Source organism: Bos indicus x Bos taurus, chromosome 1 (assembly GCF_003369695.1).
Source record: "Bos indicus x Bos taurus breed Angus x Brahman F1 hybrid chromosome 1, Bos_hybrid_MaternalHap_v2.0, whole genome shotgun sequence".
Classification (NCBI taxonomy): domain Eukaryota; kingdom Metazoa; phylum Chordata; class Mammalia; order Artiodactyla; family Bovidae; genus Bos; species Bos indicus x Bos taurus.
The window spans coordinates 108283815-108305498 of record NC_040076.1 but is presented as its reverse complement, the minus strand read 5'-3'; the positions used below and the strand labels follow the sequence as shown (position 1 = coordinate 108305498).

The following is a 21684-nucleotide window of genomic DNA, read 5'->3' as shown; positions in this document are numbered from 1 at the left end:
AGCAATGAGGCTGGAATTAAAAGGTTTTATTAGGGGTATACACGGCACCACTGCTGTTGATAAGACACTTGTACACTGTGATGCTCTTTATTATGGAAGCTATATAGTTCTGTACTGTAATCAGGCCATTTATAGATAATGACACTTTTGGGACTTGTCTAACCCCTTAAGCTAGATATCAGTGAAGACTGGTATACAGGTCATCGTTAACAAGCATGTTTACACTTAATCCAATGTTACGGTCTTCGTTTATTCCAATTGTGCTTCCTTTGGCAGACGGCTATTATGTTTTACTTTAGTACCATATTGTGGATGCCAGAGAACTTGCATTTGCCAAGGAATAATCTCCTGCAAGTAAAAGAAACTAATGCTGTGATAAAATTAATAAAAACATTTAGGAAAACAGTTGGATTTATATTGTTGGAGACAAAACAGTCCTCATAAAGATAGCATAAGACAAGTTAAATTGCTACAAGTGGTAATATACTTCAACCTGGTGCCTATTTGAATTTACATGAATTCTGATTTAGAGTCAAAATCAACAATGCATACACTGAGGCTACAAAGTGAGTCTCAATTTCCAAAGTGACATTAAATAATGGTAAATGATACTATACCTGAGATGCAATGTCATGAAGGAGAATAGTGTAGTCTAGCTCGATGAAGTCATCATTTCTTTGCTATAATAAAAAATAAAAACCTGGCATTTTAAACTTAGTATCATTGGCAAAAAGTATATTTTAATTTTAAAAATCAGTTTTCATTAGTAGATGATAATACTTAAGTAAAATTAAAAATTGAATGTTGTGGAATTCCTTGGTAGTCCAGTATTTAGGACTCCACGCATTCACTCCAGGGGGCATGGGTTCAATCCCTGGTCGGGAAACTAAGATTCTATGTGCCACACAGCACAGCCAAAAAAATTACAAACTGAATGTCATAATTTATTTGGCCTGGCAGAAAAACTATTCTCTTAGAAATAAGATTTCTTTCAAACTATGTTTTAAAATTGTTTTTTTTTTTTTTTTTCCGTTTCTTACTCTAAATCATTTACCCTTTCTGTTTTGCGTTTCTGAGTTGTGGAACTCATAACATTATAGTCTATAATTTGAACATTTTAGAACATTACAGTCGATAATTTGTCATTTAAATTCCTTAATATTTCCATTGCTCAAAAAAGCATCGTTTAAGGGATAAACAGCTGAAATGAGTGTTTACACTAAAGAAAACCAATTTTATAATAGAAATTCTCTTTTAAAAAACTGAAAATAATAAAATGTAATACTTGATTTTGTAACTAAAGCTTTGATCTATGCTGTCTACTGCTTTGGGCATCTAAAGTACACCATCAACTACACAGAAATATTGTATCTACATAGTTTCAAACCTTGATCATCAGAAATTTGCTGTACTTAAGGCTCTTAAATGCTTATAATGAGGCACTGAAAAATCCTGTGGCTCCTTTTGTTAACAGTAATTATAAAGATGGCCCCAGGATCGAATAAAACTATTCTCTCTTTATAGTCTCTTGAAACAATCCCTATTGACTATATCAATAAAGAAGCTCCTTTAAGGATAAGGTAAGATAGGCTCGATAAAGGACAGAGATGGTATGGACCTAACAAAAGCAGAAGATATTAAGCAGAGATGGCAAGAAACACAGAAGAACTATACAAAGAAGATCTTCACTACCAAGATAATCACGATGGTGTGATCACTCACCTAGAGCCAGACATCCTGGAATGTGAAGTCAAGTGGACCTTAGAAAGCATCACTACGAGCAAAGCTAGTGGAGGTGCTGGAATTCCGGTTGAGCTCTTTCAAATCCTGAAAGATGATGCTGTGAAAGTGCTGCACTCAATATGCCAGCAAATTTGGAAAACTCAGCAGTGACCACAGGACTGGAAAAGGTCAGTTTTCATTCCAATCCCAAAGAAAGGCAATGCCAAAGAATGCTCAAATTACCACACAATTGCAATCATCTCAAACGCTAGTAAAGTAATGCTCAAAATTCTCCAAGCCAGGCTTCAGCAATACATGAACTGTGAAATTCCTGATGTTCAAGCTGGTTTTAGAAAACGCAAAGGAACCAGACATTAAATTGCCAATATCCGCTGGATCATCGAAAAAGCAAGAGAGTTCCAGAAAAACATCGATTTCTGCTTTACTGACTATGCCAAAGCCTTTGACTGTGTGGATCACAATAAACTGTGGAAAATTCTGAAAGACATGGGAATACAAGACCATCTGACCTGCCTCTCGAGAAACCTATATGCAGGTCAAGAAGCAACAGTTAGAACTGGACATGGAACAAAGGACTGGTTCCAGATAGGAAAAGGAGTACGTCAGGGCTGTATATTGTCACCCTGCTTATTTAACTTCTATGCAGAGTACATCATGAGAAACGCTGGACTGGAAGAAGCACAAGCTGGAATCAAGATTGCTGGGAGAAATATCAATAACCTCAGATATGCAGATGACACTGCCCTTATGGCAGAAAGTGAAGAGGAACTAAAAAGCCTCTTGATGAAAGTGAAAGAGGAGAGTGAAAAAGTTGGCTTAAAGCTAAGCATTCAGAAAACGAAGATCATGGCATCTGGTCCCATCACTTCATAGGAAATAGATGGGGAAACAGTGAAAACAGTGTCAGACTTTATTTTTGGGGGGTCCAAAATCACTGCAGATGGTGATTGCAGCCATGAAATTAAATGACACTTAACTCCTTGGAAGGAGGGTTATGACCAACCTAGATAGCATGTTGAAAAGCAGAGACATTACTTTGTCAACAAAGGTCTGTCTAGTCAAGGCTATGGTTTTTCCAGTGGTCATGTATGGATGTGAGAGTTGGACTGTGAAGAAGGCTGAACACCGAAGAATTGATGCTTTTGAACTGTAGTGTTGGAGAAGACTTGAGAGTCCCTTGGACTGCAAGGAGATCCAACCAGTCCATTCTAAGGGAGATCAGCCCTGGGTATTCTTTGGAGGGAATGATGCTAAAGCTGAAACTCCAGTACTTTGGCCACCTCATGGGAAGAGTTGACTCATTGGAAAAGACCCTGCTGCTGGGAGGGATTGGGGGCAGGAGGAGAAGGGGACGACAGAGGATGAGGTGGCTGGATGGCATCACTGACTCGATGGACGTGAGTTTGAGTGAACTACAGGAGCTGGTGATGGACAGGGAGGCCTGGCGTGCTGCGATTCATGGGGTCGCAAAGAGTCGGACACGACTGAGCAACTGAACTGAACTGAACTGAAAGATCAGGAAGGTTACTTATGTGTGATCTAGCCCAAAGGTATCTGATAGGTAGTTGCAAAAGTTTGTGGAGTAAAGGTGCTCCAGCTTTCTTGCATTTTGTTATCAACAAACTGAGATAATCCAATGGAAAGTGCTTTTCTCTTACAGAATCTTTTTCTTGCATTCCATTAAATACTACTAGTTGATATATTTTTTTTTTTTTTCTTTTAAACCTCTTAATAAAGCTAAACTCAATTTGTTTTAATCTCTTTAAGGTCTAGAAAGAGGCAGTTTGGAGTAGTACTGTCAGACTTAAAGTACATGCTAGCAACAAACAAGATAGGCGGGCAGTTATGACTGGATGGGTTATCAAAGACAGTTGTTTGCAGCAAGCTTCACAGAGACTGAGATGCTAATATTTTATTTTGGCGGATCCAGGTGGGGAACGTGTCAACCCTCTATCTAGCTCTGGCACTAACATTTGAGGAGAGGAAAAAAGCAGAGGTAGTTTCAGTATCATATGATTATAGTAAGCAGAACACAAAACTTAGGTTGCCAAAGGAAATGATCTGTATTAAGCTGCACACAAAAACCATTGCCAAATTATAACTGAAGACTTCACTGGAAACTGCAGCTTCACCTTCTCCAGCCTTGGTAACTGACCTCTCCTTCAAATACTGAGTTCACTACTGAAAATACAGAATGACTGAAGGGGCACTAGTTACCCCATCATGAATTATGACACCTTTTGTAAATACTGAACCTATTTAGAGTGTATTTTATAGAAATTACTTACCACTTGCTTGACAGTTTGAATTTTTGCCATTTTATACCATGTATTTTCAGTAGAATTTTGCCATATTATATAACCACTGGCAACCCAGGCTAAATGTCGAACTGGCTTCATTTCTGGAGGTACATTTCCAAAACTGTCTGGTGAAGGAAATATTTATAGGATAAATGGAATTATTTTACATAGTGAAATATAAATATAAATTTTTATAATATAAATTTTAAAATATAAATTCTAAGTCATTTCTTACATTTCTTCAAATGTGTGCAGAAAGTAATTAAGCTATGTCTATAAAGTCCTAAGGCCTTTATTGTTGTTAGATTAGTAATGAATATTTTTGTGAAAGTCAGTTTATTTCCAGCATAATGTAAACATCTTAACAATTTTGAGCACAGGTAAATTGATACTGTTTTTAAAATTGAAAAAATATTTTCCTCTGCTATATATTTATATACCTGGAATATTTTGTGCGTCTAGTGGTTCCTTCATGGACTTGAGTCTTTGATAAAATGTGTTATCTTCTTCATCTGGGTTTTTCCCAATTTCTCCTTCAAATGTGAAGTTGACTTCTGGTGCAGTATCTTGTCCCGTTGGAGGGTACAGTACTTCAGCTGTGCAGTTCACTGTAACTTCCTGTTTGAAACATTTTGCAAAAGGTCTTTACATGTAGATGGACATCCATTACTAATTATTATTCTTTGAGATAGAACCTTTAAAGCATTGTCCCCCTATGGTATTACTTCAGACTGGACTTGAATGTGCCTATTTCAGAGGTATCTAATTCATGGTTGCCCAGTAATTTTCTTGAAGTGAACTCACTCCGTCGTGTCCGACTCTTTGCAACCCTGTGGACTGTAGCCTACCAGGCTTTTCATTCTATGGGATTTTCCAAGCAAGAGTACTGGAGTGGGTTGCCATTTCCTTCTCCAGGGGATCTTCCCAACCGAGGGATCGAACCCAGGTCTCCTGCATTATAGGCAGACGCTTTACCATCTGAGCCACTAGGGAAGTCAATTTTCTTAGAGGTAGCTAAAATAGGTAACTTAGTTTATAACTTATAAAGTCTCATAATCTTGTAAATTCGTTGAAAACTTTGACTGTATTTTAGTAGTAATGGGAAGTCCATCTCTAAGGCAGATTTTAGTCTGACTTTATTAAGTCATTCTATTCTTCTCTCCTCCTGAAATAACAGAAATTTTCTCAAACTCAGATTCTTCAATCTGTATCCAGATGTAAAATGAGAAGATTGTAGCATTGGTTCTGCTTTATAAAGATGAATATTCGTCTAGCAGCTCAGATGCCTTTTGGTGGATCTCTCTCTGTTAGCCTGTATCTCTTAGTTATGCTTAACAAATGGGCAAGCTTTTTAAAATTTCAAGATGGTTATTGTACAAGTGGCAGTTCCTTCCTTTTAAGTTTGTCTTGTTAATAATTAGATAGGTGTATAATTTTTAAAATTGTCCCTGCCCCATTACTGAAGGATTCTAATCTGAACACAGTGGTATCAGTTGGCCTTTCTGTTGCTGATAAATAACTAAAAGCACTTGCTTTCTTTAAATAAAAGAATGAGACAGAAATAAAAAACACCTAATGATGATTAGAGAGTTAATTATTTCACTTCTTCATATTATTCGCATAAATTCACACTGACCTATGCATATATAACATTTTCAAAGGAAATTTATTCATATTGAAGTATCTAGAGCCTCTTCTAAATAGCTCAATAGAAAACTAAGTGTATCTCAGAATACACAAAAAGTAAAAACTAACCCTTGTATGGTGATCTTTTTTTTTTTTTTTTTTTTTGAGGCAGGAATTTCACAACTTTTTCTCAAAAAAAAAACAACAACCCAAAAAACCAAATCAATCCTATGATTTGATCAGCAGAGGTGACCTGGAATGTAAGGAATCAAATTTTATTTCATAATAAAGGATATTTCACTTACTTTTTGGATAATTTCTTCCACAGAAAATTTAAGGCGGTACTTATGTCCTCTTCCTGGAATATCCTAAAATTAAGAAAATGTGTTTTTATAACAACATATAAAGTCTTTATATTGTTAGAGGAATCCATTCTCTTTTGATGGGGCCAGGGGAAGCTGACTGTTGGAGGTAAATGACTAAAGCCTTAGACCTTGAGCAAGGCATGTCACCGTGTGTGTGATGTCTAATTTAGCAGGTCTTCTAAGCAGGGTTATTTTGGATGAGAACAAGAGTGGGATAAAAGCATATATAATCGGTTATAATTCACTTTCAATCATCAGAGAACGCTGACATCTGGATCTGTGACCCTGAGTTCCACATAAGAAATTTTAACATTTTTAATTCTAAAGATGACAAATAGGATACCCACTGAAAAGATTTTTCATAAAGCCTCCAAACAGAATTCCACTTTGAGTCAGATTACTGCAAAGTGATTAGAGATGTTATACTGCTTTTACTTGTGTATTAGTGGACCTGCAGAATGAGACTTTAATAAATTTTATAACTAAGACAAACATTTAGGTACTTCACTTTTGAATCAAGATACAATTTGAAAGTTTATACCTAATTATGTTACCTGGTGTGGTTTTGAAATATGTACTCCCTGTCAGCTCTTACAGACTGTTGGAAGTTAAACTTCTGTCAGATCCATTAGATTTCAGTAAAATGGAAACAAGCTTAGTGGTTGCTAAGGTCTTAAGCATAGCACTTAATTTAACCCGTTAGCCAGAGAGAGCCCATCACCCACAGCAGTCAACAGCAGTTGTGTTTGGGTGGTGGAAGTGAAGCTTCAGCCCACAGTTCCTTCATTCTGACTTCGTTTTGGTTAAATGAACAATTGGTCTTAAAATTTAGGCAATGAATCTTAGGCAAGACCAGAGCTTTTGTTGGTCCATATTGGAGCAGTAGATGAGAAACGTGGTACCAGTTTTAAGAAACTTGAAAACTGTTCCTATAGGTTTCACTTGGGAAAAGGGGAGAAGCCGCCGCAAACTTAGAACATTTATCCATTTCCTTATAATAGTGCCCATAAAAACTGTATCAGTGTGTGTTTCCCTGTGAAAACAATAAACAGCCCCAGAGACTAGAGAAATGCCAGAAATACCAGCTTCTTTAGAGAGACGGCAGCAGTGAGACCCGAAACAGGCATGGTGTCGGGGAGTTGGGAGCAGACGAGCAGGGAGCGGAGGGAATGGAGGGAACGCTCGCCGGTGCCCGCACCGCCCTCTGCCTGACTCACCTCCAGGCTGGCTTGTTCGACTGTCTGCACCAGAAACAGCTTGTGGGGAGTCCCCTGCTGGTAGTTGATGCAGCTCTCTACCACCGAGGCCGCCCTGGCGGCCGGGTAGTGGGTCGGAGGGATTTCCATTCTTGCTGAGTGTTGGCTGGACTTGCGAGCGTCCGCGTCCCCGTCCCTGTCCCCGTCCTGCCTGCTGCTGGGTACCCCAGCCGGAAGAGTCCTCCCGCCGTCTTGGGGCTGGGCGTGGGCTGGGGCGGGGTCACCAGCTCCTTCCCGCTCTCTTCCTTCTTCCCTCCTTCCTATTCTGAAAGCAGCTGCCTGGGAGCTGGCTCCAGGCCAGGGCCCCTTGTGGAGCCCCGCCCTGATGCCGCCTGCAATTACTCTCCGGTTCCTGCACTGAGAGCCCCCTCCACCTTTAAGTGGGGGTAGGGAGGGAATCGGGGGTTGGGGGTGGGTTGTCCGGGACTACATCCTTCCTTCTACCAACCTTAACAGAAGTGCGGGGAGGGGCTTTCTGGCTTTTGCCTTACTGCAGCGTCGCCTCTGGGGCTTCGAGTTTCCCTCTCCGTGAAAAAAGTCTGGAGCAACTTCTTTATCCACCATCCACAGTGTCAGGCTCGGGGCAAAGTCCAGAGGAGCTCCTGGTAGTGAGTGATTGTGATTCCTTCTTTTCCCTCTCCTTTCCAGGAACGATCTTGCTCATCCCCAGCTTTCTGTGATGTTGGACTGGTTCTGCCCAAATCAGGGTTTGAAAGACTGCAAGCATAGCATTAATTTGGAGGATTATGTAATTTAGGGCAGGGGGATTTTAAAAGATACTTGGACCCTTCTCTTCCTTTGCTAATCTTAGAAAGACAAGATTTTGAGCACACCAGGCTTCAACTTTCTGGATCACTTTGAAAGAGGATTAAAACGTAGTTTAAAACCGAGTTTATACAAGGCACTGCATTTAAGTACTTCTGACAAAAGCATTTTTTAAAAGCTCCTTAAGGAAGCACAAACTTTTAGTAGTCAGTGCGTTCTTACTCTCCAGATCTCTTAATTACCTTTTTCTGTCACCTTTAAAGGCACTGTAGTCTAGACTGTTCTTAAGAAATGTTATTGAACTGGCAGCTAAGATTTGTTTTCTAAAGATATGTAACCAAACTGACACTGCAGCTTGTTGGCTTAGAAATAAAGATTCTTAGGTATTTTTCCCAAAATGGGTGTTGAAGGTTCTTTGGATAGATATATATGTTGTGTTGCTTTAAAAAAAAAAAAAAGTTAAAAATGTATTTGTATTGTGTTCTCCTCTTCAAATACCCTTTTAAATTTATTTATTAATAAAGTCTTTGGAGTAAATAGATTTTTTTTTTTTTAAGAATAGTAAGTAGTAAGGCATTCCCATCCTTTCTAGTTATATTAGCCAACAGCTGTCAAGTAACTAGAGAAAGGGTTTCCCTTCTTCTCTTCAGGCTTTTTCTGAAAAATTGAAAGCTGTTTTTCTTGTTTTGATGGAGGGGCCAGTGACTCATTTATCTAACAGCCAACCTCTTAGATAGTTGTTTGTGTGTGTGCTTAATAGCTGTGTGAATTATGTGCTCCTTTGATAGTGCCCAAGAAAGAGGGGTCAAATACATTCTGATTACATAGATCTTTTTGCTGAAAATGAAATTTTAAAGTTTCACATGCAGCTAGTTAACATCTCCTGTGTTATTACCAGTTAGAGTTGTGAGAAATACAATGTGTGAGCCCTCCAAAGTCATCAGTTTGAAGCTTTAAGAATGTAATTACCATCTCTGTAGATCAAGGCTAGTAATAGAGGTACTGGGTGACAGACAATATCAGGCGTTTATTTGCTAAAAACACACATACCAATTTAGGTTCTTTTAAAAATATAATTATTATATTATTGCTCAGTCATGTCTGACTCTTTGAACTGCATGGACTGTAAAGTGCCAGGCTCCTCTGTCTATGGAATTCTCCAGGCAAGAATATGGAATGGGTAGCTGTTTCCTTCTCCAGGGGATCTTCCCTACTCAGGGATCGAACCTAGGTCTCCCACATTGCAGACTGAGCCACAAGGGAAGCACATAGTAAAAACTTTAAGTTGCCTGTGTAGATGTTAAACTGCATTAAGAGAATCTTATCCCTATAGATTCCTTGAGGTCTTAGTTTCTTCATAAAATTTCATTAATGGTTAATCAAGAGATCATTATCCTCAAAGTTTAATAATTTATGAGTTACCTTGAAAGTAGCAAAATTATTATAAGTCTCTGCTGCTGCTAAGTCGCTTCAGTCATGTCCAACTCTGTGCGATCCCAGAGATGGCAGCTCACCAGGCTCCCCTGTTCCTGGGATTCTCCAGGCAAGAACACTGGAGTGGGTTGCCATTTCCTTCTCCAATTATAAGTCTCTGGGATCGTGCAAATTAATTATTGTTTTAAATAGCTATATGAAAATAAGTAAAAACACCTATGGCTTGCAACTTTGGTAAGACTATAATGTCAAAATAAATCTACAAAATAAGGTAAACAGTAAAACCAACACAATTCTAATTAACATTAACTTTTATGTGAGAGATGATGTTTTGCCAAAATGAAACTCTTTCACAGAAAGCCAGTGGTCTGACCACAAGAGCATGGATTCTTTTACCTTGAGCATGTGTATTCACTGCCTACCAAGTGATGTCTTAGTTCTTCCGCTTCTCTAAGCTCTAGGAAAATCTCTTCGTGCAGTGTCCTTATAAGGCTTTTGAGTTGAATGCATTATGTGTAAATCCGTTTACATTCTTACTGTCCTTCTAGAAGCATGTTTGATTGTTGGTCTTGGTGCAAATTCTGGCTCTGCCACTTAAGAGTTGCGTCACATTTGGCAAGTTACTTAGCTTCTCTGACCCTCAGGTTTCTCACCTGTAAAATAATGGTAAGAAAATAGTGCCTATTTCATGGGTCTGTGATGAAGAATAAGTACTAGAATCCATAAAAAGCGCTTAGCAAAAGCCTGGCACTTGCATCCTCTTACTTGGCATCCACTTGGTTATAAACTCAGCCAGGATCCCTGAAACTGCATGGATAACTCGTTTGTAAGCTGGTCTTCCAGGGCACTGCTGTCCATTGGAACTTTGTGCAGCAGTGGAAATGTTCTGGCGGTGCGCTGTCCCGGACAGCAGCCACTCTCCACACTGGCCTGTTGATCGTTTGCAATGTGACTGGTGCAACTAAGGAATTGAATTTTAAATTTTATTTAATTTTAATTAACTTCAATTAAATATCCATGGTTAGTGATTACCATATAAACAGCGCAGATCTAGAGTATGTTGTATGGATATTATTATTAAATTGAAAACAAAATTTACATTGTCTTGGAGAACGTGAGGACACCTAAGAATATGTCAGTGGACCCGTTTTGAAATCCCTTAGTAATTCTGTGGTGATTTGGCAGTTATTTCTCTTCTGCTGTCCTTCTTTTGGTTCTGATATCTGTTTACCTTTCAGCATTGTTTTCACCAGCCCATCCTGAAACTCTTGGCAACTGCAACATTATTTAAAGGCAATTCATCAGGCACATTCACACTTAGGCTTTCTATGAAAACTCATTCCAAGCTGACATCTCTTACTGAAATTGCTATTTACTTCTGCCAAACCATTCACAGATCTCTGTGCAGGAACAGATGTTCATTAATGTCCACTTACCTGCAGTTATCTGTAGACAACTTTGAAAGCAGCCAGCTTCTTCCATCTTATGGTCTTGAGGAAGCTTGCAGTTTAAAAGAAAAATGCCTTGCAGACAGTAGAAACTCATGAAATGTTTTTTGAGTGATATAGTAGCCTATATTTACATATATTTAATATGCATGCAAGATGCTTATGCCATCTTATTAATGTTGTCTTTAATAATTTGAAGTAAACACTGACCTGTGTCTATATATATATGTCTGTTTGGAGGATTTGACTTATGTTAATTGTGATGATTTTGCCATTAATCATTTTCAGGTGTTAGTTATCTTTCCTGAAACTCCCCTTTTTGTATTTTTTTAGTCCATAGTGTTCACGGAGAAGGCAATGGCACCCCACTCCAGTACTCTTGCCTGGAAAATCCCATGGGGGAGCCTGGTGGACTGCAGTCCATGGGGTCGCTAGGAGTCGGACATGACTGAGCGACTTCACTTTCACGCATTGGAGAAGGAAATGGCAACCCACTCCAGTGTTCTTGCCTGGAGAATCCCAGGGACGGGGGAGCCTGGTGGGCTGCCGTCTCTGGGGTCGCACAGAGTCGGACACGACTGAAGTGACTTAGCAGCAGCAGCAGTCCATAGTGTCCAAGTTGTAAAATCAAATAATTATCTGAATGAATTACTTGCATAACTCCTATTTTCAGATAACTGTCCTCAGAGAGATTCAGGACAGAATCCTGTGTCCCAGGGAAACAGAACCCTGTTTGCAAAAGAAAATGGGTAAGCTTTTTGGAATGTAGGTTAGAATAAGAACCTTCCACTGGCATTTTGTTTTAATGCTTTTACTTTCTACTTGTGAAATTCAGATAAATTAGCAGAATTAAAACCATGGATTACTTGATGGAGTACCCCACCTCTAAGTAAGAACAGAAAGGAGTGAATTCCTTTTTAAATAAATTCTATAATAAAATTTTATAGCAAGGCCATCCTATTTGAAGGAAGAAGTAAGATTGATGAGAAGTGGTTTTTCATTTCAGTTAGTAGGAGTTTATTTCATTTTGGTAATTACACTATGTTGATTTTTTTTTTCTTCTCATATTACTTTCAGGTTTGACTTTACACATAAAAAACAATCAGGTGGTGCAGGCCAGTTTGGAAAAGTGATAGGTGTACTGGAGCCTCTGGACCCAGAGAACTACACTAAGTTGGAGTTTTCCGATGAAACGTTTGGGTCGAATGTACCAAAGCAGTTTGTGCCTGCTGTGGAAAAGGTAAAAACAAACAAAGCCTTTATTGCATTGAAAAAAATAAAAAAGTGTATTAGATATCAAATCATATTGCTGTCATGTATTCTGTAGTTCATTTTTGTTCCAGTCCTGCTTCTTTATCTGATTAAGCTCTCCATCTGGTTTAGAATCATTAAGTTCAAGAGCTATAAATATAGGCTATGACAATGAGAGGAAATCATTCTGTCTCTGAATCATAGTTATTACATTTCTCTTGATAAGTTGAAACTACTTGATTGATTATAATTAGCAATTGAAATTTTCAGTAGTCGTTAGGGGTTTGTGAAAGTTTTACATGTAGTACCCTTGTAGTAGAATGGTCATGCGTTAAGATTCCCAGGACCTGCGTGTGTTGTTATCTCTGCTAATGATTAATATGGCCTTGCATAAATCACAGTGTTCAGAGCCAATTTCTTTTGTAAATTGAGCATACAGTACTTAATCCCGAACCCCTCACAAAATCGAAGATTGGATAAGACTCTGACATTTCTTTGGGAATTGTGAGGTGTTTTGCATATATAAGGGGTTATTTGTGTTTTGCTAGCTTTCTACATCACTGGCTTTAAGACTGTTGTAAACCTTTAGCAACTGTCTATTCATAAAGATTAAGGTTATTTTTTAAAAACTTTTAACTTAGAGGTCTTTATTAACAGATCATGATTTTGGTTTTAGTATTAATTGTGGTAGCAGTTTTTGTGATCATCCATTATACTTAATTTCAAAACAGTATTTTGTCATTCACACAAATAAATGTGTCATTCACACAAATTTAAATTATCTTTTACTCTCCAAGATTAACATAGGTGAAGGAAAGCTTAGATATTTTACAGCATTCAGAGTTTACAGTTTTGAAGTGTCAGAAATATATTGTACTACATGTGCAACTGTGTAACTAGAATTGTAGCAGCTCTGCAAGTATTTAATGAATGAAAAAGAACTGCACACATAGCAAATTGCACTCTTGAAATATGTCTAGTTTATTGTATATCAGTTATATCTCAGTAAAGCTGTGTCTTAAAAGAATTGCTTTGGAAAAATGAAATTAGTTTTTAATTTTAGTTCTAACATTGTGTAGCACAAAAATTATGATGTAGTGGTCTGCCAGTGAGTCAGAGCAGTAATAGGTATAGAGTAGGAGCTTAAGACACAGCTGTTGATAAGATGTCAGTTTTGATTAAAGTTTTACTTTAGGGAATTTCTTAGATTTGCCTTTCCTCTGTTTACGCCTTGTAAAATTAAGATCATGCTCAATCTACAATGTATCATGAGAGTTTAGTAATTCTTGAATATTAGGTTATGAGAAAGTGATGGCTAACACTCAGCATCGTTTTCAAACCATTTCATACCTTTAAGTAATAGACTGTTCCAAAGGATTGTTTATCTACATTCCACAATAATAAAGCTTAAATAGGCTGTTCAACTTTAAAGAAATTAAAAAAAAATTAAATATACATGAAAATGTTAAACTTCTGAATACTAAAATGTTTGAGGGTTTTTCTTAATGCATCTGCAAGTGAAGAGACACTCAAAAAGCTTATTCATTAACAGGGGTTTTTGGATGCCTGCGAGAAGGGCCCTTTGTCTGGTCACAAGCTCTCTGGGCTCCGGTTTGTTCTGCAAGATGGAGCACATCACATGGTGGATTCCAATGAAATCTCCTTCATCCGCGCAGGAGAAGGTGCTCTTAAACAAGGTAGCTGCGCCTGGCACCTGCCACATCGATGAGTCTGCTTCCCTAGTCGACCGTCAGAGCCACAGAGGGTGGCCTTGTGCTGCTTAGGTCTCCTCCCAACTCCCCCACTCCTTCTGCCCGCTTCCCCCTGGGGCAGTAGGCAGCACTCGAGGGAACAAGGTAGCTTCTGGACAGGTACTCATAGAATCGGTGTGAGGAAAGATTACTATGTTTTCTTTCTTACAAAACTAAGATCCTACTTTGTTCTCTTCAATTATCTGGTATTTTTCATATGTTTAAATTCATAGATAATCTGTAAGCTGTATTTTTAATAGAGAAGACAAATGCTTAGAATTTTAAGAAATATTTTAAACAAACATTAACTATAGTCATGCTGTTTTTAGTGATTTATTCAGATGTCAGAAAAATCTATAAATTTGTAAACAGTTTTTTCACATATGGCATTGTAGGCTTTTAGGCATTTGAAAGAATTCAGTAAACCTTATTCTCAGTGCAGATTTCTTACTAAACTGCTAAAATTGTCAACCTTTATCACAAGGATAATGTGTATTAAAACCCTGATGATACCAGAACCATAAACAACTGCAGGTGTATCTGACTGATTGCTTTTAAGAGAGAAAAGCAAATGACACAGCAGTTTGATATCAGGGTTATTCAACAAAAGAATTTTAAGTTATAACTGAAAGTCAGAAAATTCATTCTGTTTGTCATCTCTTCCATATCCATTAGATGATGATTCATTAGTTATGTCCATAAGTGTGTTTTCACAGAAAATGACATTATAATTCATAAAACATTTCATAAATATTTTTATCAAAGAAGGTCAAAATGGACAGCAGAAAATTCTAACACTTCATTTCCAGGCATTCAGAGAATCAGGATTTTATTGATTTTGTTTGAATTTTGGACTTGGTTGTTTTTAGTCTGTCTGCATCTGTGATCAGGTGTGGGGCAGTGGCTGGAGAAGGTTGCTTATTTCTTGACCAAGCCGCTAATTCCTTATTTTGCTTAATGGGAGCCATTAGTTGTTATTTCATTTCCTAGTTGTGAAAGAGGAAAAGAATCCTTCATTTTCTTTATGCCAGCTAGCTGTCTATTAAAAATGCAGTTGAAATCTATGATCTAGAAACTTTGTCAAAATCTGACAATTGTGTTAATAGGAAAAGGGAAATAAAGTCACAAAGTAAGATTTTATATTAGGCATGACGGAGAAGGAAATGGCAACCCACTCCATTATTTTTGCATAGAGAATCCTGTGGACAGAGGAGCCTGGTGGTCTGCCATCTGTGGGGTCACACAGAGTCGGACACGACTGAAGCAACTTAGCAGCAGCAGCAGCAGATTATAACACTTGCCTTTTGCCTTCAAAGGTGTTTAGTACTTTAATAAGTCTTAAATTGACAATTTAGTTGTAATCACTTTATATTTTTCTCAGCTTTATTGAAGTGCAGTTGACAAAACTGAAATATTTTAAGTGATGATTTGATAAACATATGCATTGTGATACTTTTTGCATTGTGATACTTTTTTTAGTATAGTTAAGACAAATTAGAAATCACGAACTATTCTATCCTGGAAATAGGTAGCTTTCCTGGGTAGAGGTTACATAAAGCAAGATAATTGGTAGAATCAATAAAGAGCATCATGCTTTTCAGTTGTACCTATATGAAATATAAATAAATGTAGATTAGATGTCCATAATATACACATACGTATATCCATGAAAAAAATCTGTATGTCTATGATATTAATTAAACAGATATGTACCATTTAGTTTTTGAAGACTTCAGTGTGCAGATATTCGTCTGTGTGATTAATTGCCTGATAGGGAGGCAAAGGAAGAGCACTAGATGATCGTAGAACTGAGGCGTATTGTGGGGTTTTCGCCAGAAAAATACGTGCAAATGAACAGGGTGCTAGCATGAAAAATGAGTTACTTTGCTGTTTCATCATCTGATTCTTTTTTCTCCATGATTAAAAGATAAAAGTGTAAAAGAATAAAAAAAAAATTTGCTGGGCTCTTAAGAAAATCAGCTTTTCATACACATACCTACCTCCACTGATTATCATATAAGACTTTTAAGGTGGTAAATGTTGCTAATTGAGCTTAATATCAGATTAACTTATACTTTTGAACTATTCTATTATCAAAATTGGAAGAAAAATAGTTCATGTGCTCATATGTTTTTAATTTAAAAAGTGAAAACTGGAACTATATTCAGTCACAATTTAAACTTTATCCCTGAAATTAATCAGTGATATAACTAAAACTGAAACGTGAAATTAAATGTTCTTTCAGGGATTGGTTCACCCCATGGATGTTAACCGTTACCATCATTTTCTTTTCTTTTCTTAACTTTTCATGTTCTGCCCTGGTCTTAGTTGCAGCATGCAGGCTCTTTGATCTGCTTTGTAGCTGCAGGGTATTTTTAGTTGTGGCATGTGGGATCTTTAGTTGCGACATTCGAACTCTTAATTGTAGCATTCAAATTCTTAGATGCAGGATGTGGGATCTAGTTCCCTGATCAGGGATTGAAGCCAGACCCCTGCCTTGGGAGCGCAGAGTCTTAGCCACTGGACCACCAGGGAAGTCCCACCGTCATTTTCTTTGGCCAATATTTAGACCACTGTGCTTGGTCTCTCCACAGACATTTAATTTGTAGTTACTCTACAGGAGAAATAAAGGCCTACTCAGGATTACATAGCTCATTTTACTCATCATTGTCCCTTTTTTGATCTCCCGGGCTGAGTTTGAATCTGGCTCTTCTTCATACTTAACTGTGGACATGGGCATGTCCAGCTGCTTGCAGATAGTAATTCCACACTGTTAAATCAGAATGTACTTAAATATTGCACAGGCTTCCCAGGTGGTGCTAGTGGTAAAGAAGCTGACTGTCAGTGCAGGAGACATAAGAGACACAGGTTCGATCCCTGGGTCAGGAAGATCCCCTGGGGGATGGCACGACAGCCCACTCCAGTATTCTTGCCTGGAGAATTCCGTGGACAGAGGAAACTGTCAGGCTATAGTCCATGGGCTAACAAAGAGTCAGACACAACTGAAGTGACTTGCACACAACACACTTGCACATATGTGTTTGGGCATAGTGAAAGCTTATCCCTCCCCCCTTCATATTACCTTTGACCTGTTCCATGCCACCCATTCCCATATTTTTGTCTCAGAGAAGTCACAGTAACATTTATTGATGACTTTTGTGCTGTGTATTAATATTATGCTAAGTACATGAATTATCATATCTTCCACAGTGACTTGATAGTTGAGAAAACTGAGACTCAAGAGTAGTTAATCGAATGACCCAAGGCTACTTGTTAGTGGTGGAACTGAGAGTTAAACCCTCACCAGGGTCCTAGCCCTTGACCACCTCCTCTCAAAACTCTTTGGCACCCAGCATGGTGTTTTCAGCTTTATCCCTAGTGGACTGAAATAGAAACATTACCACCTCTGCCCACCACTTTAGACTTAAAGGTCTTGTGATGGATGGTGTGGATATTTTCACTTCCTGCTATTCTTCAGGAAAAATTGCTTTTAGGACTTGGCTGCCATGTGACTATTGAAAAATGGCAGGATGAATTAGCTCTGGAGTCTTGTCATTACGGAATGGGACAGAGAAAGCATGAAGAAAGGCAAGTGAATCAGAAGGTGGATTTGGGAAGAAAGAAGGAATTAAAAGGAGGGTGGGGGAATATGAAACAGAACTGGACAAGTTGCCCTCAACAGTTAAGGGAGGACTGTATACTTGGCCCCTTCTTTCCCTTTAGGATATGATGACTCTTTCACACTTTAGCTCTTTTATATTACTGACCTTTTGAAAACACTAGATAATATGTAACTAAATATGTCTGTTCACATCCCTCTTTCTGGGTCCCTCTGTGTGTGTGTGCTCAGTCATGTCTGAGTCTTTGCAACCCCATGTATAGCCCACCAGGCTCCTCTGTCTATGGGATTCTCCAGGCAAGAATACTGGAGTCAGTTGCCATGCCCTCCAGGGGATGTTCTCAGCCCAGGGATCAAACCTGCATCTCCTGTCTCTTGCATTGACAGGTGGGTTCTTTACCACTAGCACCACCTGGGTTCTACATTAGTTACATTTATTTAGAGCCAAGGACAGAGAAGGCGATGGCACCCCACTCCAGTACTCTTGCCTGGAAAATCCCATGGATGGAGGAGCCTAATGGGCTGCAGTCCATGGGGTCACGAAGAGTCAGACACGACTGAGCGACTTCACTTTCACTTTTCTCTTTCATGCATTGGAGAAGGAAATGGCAACCCACTCCAGTGGTCTTGCCTGGAGAATCCCAGGGACGGGGGAGCCTGGTGGACTGCCATCTATGGGGTCGCACAGAGTCGGACACGACTGAAGCGACTTAGCAGCAGCAGAGCCAAGAAAGCCCAGCCATTGTGGTAACCCAAGAAGTTACAAGAAATAGAGCTGCTTCCATAGTCTAGAATTTTTAGTCTAAACTGCTTTAGATGTCTACATAGAATTCTGCAGGGCCTCACTAATGACCCTGAGGAATCTGCAGAGCTCACTTATCCCTCTTTTGAAATCAAAACTCACTAATTAGGACTAATGAGTCAGAGGTAGGTCTGAGCTAAGATATGATTTGAACTAGAAAATATTTCAAAGAAATGCAAGTATATTAAATGGCTGTTCTAAGTATTGCACTTAAGTTAGTAGTATCTTTAGAACAAGTGGTTTAAGGAATATACAAGAATAATTGCTGACTAGTTTATTATAAACAGAATTAATGCTTGGGAAATTAATAATTTTTTGAAAAATTACATATTTGTCACCTTTTCGTGCTTTATTTATCTGGGGCCGTGCTGGCTCTCCGTTGCTGTGCGGGCTTTCTCTGGTTGCACTGAGGGGGCTGCTGTTGGTGTGTGCACGGGCTTCTCACTGCGGAGCTTCTCTTGCGGAGCGCGGCTGCAGGCTCAGCAGCTGCAGTAGGGCAGCGTGTGTTCTCAGCAGTTGTGGCCCACGGGCCTAGTTGTTCCGTGGCATTTGGAATCTTCCCAGATCAGATCAAACCTGCATCCCCTGCATTGGCAGGCAGATTCTTACCCACTGTACCACCAGGGACATCCTGCTTCAAGTCTTTAAAGATAATCCATCCAGTCTGAGGCTGAAGTATTATTCCACACTGTCATAATGTCCATATTAAATTTGAGTGTTGGAAGTTACATTCTCTCCACATGGTTACATTTGTCCCTTAAGCATCTGTTACAGTAAGAAGTATCCTGGTTACGTACTAAGTGGGACTAAAACAAAATAAGTGTGGACATTCACATTGGGGTACAGTGCTTAAATGGCCATTAGCCTCTCAGCCAGTGTCTTTATTTTGTTGGTAAAGAAGCTCAATACCTGGATTGATTGTGTTTTTCCAAAAGGCATGTCACTTATTAGAGGCAGAGTAGAAAGCAGAAACTTGTATTTCTAGCTCTCAATCAGGTATTGAAATTGTTTAGCCTAGACAGATCTCAGGCCTGACTTGATTATTGTCTCCAAGTGTAAATGTCTGCCAGGGACCAACAGGAAAGGGTTGATTTGCCGAGGTCAGAGACTCAACAGCTAGTGAGGATCTCAGAAAGAATCAGTGACCGTTAACTGCATAATTTAAGTGGGAAAGGACTTTACTGAATGTTGTTCTAAGACCCCTTTTATATTATTCTCTGCAACCTCATGATTTTTAAGGATAAAAATATGGTAATGGAAATACTAATATTAGAATTGAGTGTTGTCTTTCTGGAAATTCCATTTAAGAGTGGCTGCTACTGCTGCTAGAAAAATGAGTCCAGATCAAATATTTTAATCTTATCATTTTTGTGTGTACCTTTGGGAGAGTACTTTCCATCTCCCTTTTGTACATCTGGGTAAGGAAAGAGTTCCAGTTTGTTTAAAGATTAATAAAGCGATGTATTATTTATTTTTTTAAACTCCAGCCCTGGCAAATACAGCATTATGTATTCTTGAGCCCATTATGTCGGTGGAAGTTATAGCCCCAAATGAATTTCAGGGACCAGTGATTGCAGGAATTAACCGACGCCACGGGGTCATCACAGGACAAGATGGAATTGAGGACTATTTTACACTGTATGCAGACGTAAGTACTGCTAGTCACTGACAACCTTGCTTTTATTATCCACAGGAGAAAACCAGGATTAGCTTTTGTGTTTGGAAATTGTAGAGCAAATTGGCACATTTCCCTGGCTATTCAAGTGTTGAATTTGCGCTTATATATGTGTGTGTCAATTTCTATACTTTGCTGTTAGAGCATCTCTTTAAGTGTAAAAGGTAAAAATGAGATTCATTTCACGTACGCCTTTTGTATGTCATTTTCTTAGATGTACAATTACCCTTCTCCCTCATGATAGCTTTATTTACATAGCTGTTTTCTTATGTTCTAATTTACTAGGATATTTATCTCCTTTGCTTTACTTGACTTAAAGTTCATGGGAGAAAGGGTTTAGTCATATTACCTAAGGTCTCCTAGAAGACATTACTGTGGGCATATCATTGAGGAGTCCAGAGAAAAGATGTATTAATATTCACCTTTTCACAGAAGAAACACTTGAGTGCTTGAGCTGCAGCCGTGTGGAGTGGGGATGAGGGGGAAAGCTGTCAGTGGTGTCCATTCCGTGAAACTGAAAGATCAATTTGCTAGTTGTGACTGTCAAATGAAATTATCTTCAAATTGGGTTTCTATTCGCAATAAAACAAAAAAGTTTTTCTTTGACTTCTAATTCTTTTAAACCAAGAGTTACTAGTAGATACCTGAGTCTAAAGGAGTTAAATGGCTAAGGCTTCTGTGTTTTTCTCAAATATTTTCCAATAAGTAATGCTGAAGTATTTGCTGCTTGTTTTCAGGTCCCTCTGAATAATATGTTTGGTTATTCTACGGAACTTAGGTCATGCACAGAGGTAAGCAGGTGTTTAAATTTTACTTCAGTGCTCTTCAAGAGGTCATCCTACAAAATGATCATCTTTGTGAAATCTTGGCTGTGCATGAATTTCTTTACTTGATAGTTTTTGGAGGTCTGGTTTTTTAAAATCTTTTTGATTTTGTTTTGAATCCCCAGGGGAAGGGAGAATATACAATGGAGTATTGCAGATATCAGCCATGTTCACCAGCTACACAAGAAGAACTCATTAATAAGTATTTGGAAGCTACAGGTCAACTTCCTGTAAAAAAAGGAAAAGCCAAGAACTAATTTTTCTCACTTTGTTGACAAACTTTAACTGTATCTGCAAGTTTGGATACTTTAATGGATTCCAGTGGAATAAATTCAGACTGAAAACAAGTAACTTTAGAAGCCCTTCCTATATATTCAGGAGTTCCTATTATGTAAAGGTTAATTCTGTGTATATCTCAACTCTGTTGATTGGTTTTATACCGAAATAAAAAATATGGTTATTATCAAAATATATTTATTTGAGAGAGGAGACTTATTTCTGTTCTACTTATAAGCTTAGAACATATATAAACGTGCAGATTTTTCAGCATAAGAATTTTCAGTATACAGAAAAGCTGAAAACACAGTAGAAAGAACAGCCATATACCATCCGTCTAGACTGAACAGTGAGGTTTTGTTAAGAGTGTTTATCAGATAATAATTTGTCATATTTGCTGTTTGGTGTCCATCTGTGTCACATCCATTCTTTAAAAAAATATTGTTTTGCTGAATACTTGAAAGTGAATTGCATATATCATGATACTTCTTAGAGTGTCACTTTTTTTGTTTAAGAGTGGGGTTCTTTTGTGACAACCTGGATGGCCCT

General features: G+C 38.4%; 2 protein-coding genes across 2 annotated transcripts in view; one reads left to right on the top strand and one right to left on the bottom strand.

The window, feature by feature from the left end:
- GFM1 (G elongation factor mitochondrial 1) overlaps positions 1 to 21332 on the top strand; it is a 49720-nt gene extending 28388 nt beyond the window's left edge. Inside the window, exons 14-18 of the mRNA XM_027542637.1 lie at positions 12015 to 12177; positions 13741 to 13885; positions 19848 to 20008; positions 20773 to 20826; positions 20985 to 21332. Coding sequence (XP_027398438.1) covers positions 12015 to 12177; positions 13741 to 13885; positions 19848 to 20008; positions 20773 to 20826; positions 20985 to 21116 — 655 coding nt within the window. The 3' untranslated portion in view covers positions 21117 to 21332. The remainder of the gene's footprint in view (positions 1 to 12014; positions 12178 to 13740; positions 13886 to 19847; positions 20009 to 20772; positions 20827 to 20984) is intronic.
- LXN (latexin) lies at positions 6 to 7468 on the bottom strand. The gene is made up of 6 exons (XM_027542648.1): positions 7252 to 7468; positions 5975 to 6037; positions 4484 to 4661; positions 4032 to 4168; positions 618 to 680; positions 6 to 348 (listed from the first exon to the last, which is right to left on the bottom strand). Exons 1-6 carry the CDS (start codon positions 7378 to 7380, stop codon positions 250 to 252), a joined length of 669 nt encoding a protein of 222 aa, XP_027398449.1. The 5' UTR covers positions 7381 to 7468; the 3' UTR covers positions 6 to 249.
- Positions 21333 to 21684: the final 352 nt, after the last annotated feature.

What these genes read in the sequence shown, in the direction of transcription:
- LXN (XM_027542648.1), bottom strand. Translation starts at nt 7,380, where the DNA reads ATGGAAATCCCTCCGACCCACTACCCGGCCGCCAGGGCGGCCTCGGTG. An exon ending in TGGAAGAAATTATCCAAAAA is followed by an intron (nt 4,662 to 5,974) that starts GTAAGTGAAATA and finishes TGTTTCAAACAG; the next exon opens with GAAGTTACAGTGAACTGCAC. An exon ending in TTCATGACATTGCATCTCAG is followed by an intron (nt 349 to 617) that starts GTATAGTATCAT and finishes TTTTACTTGCAG; the next exon opens with GAGATTATTCCTTGGCAAAT.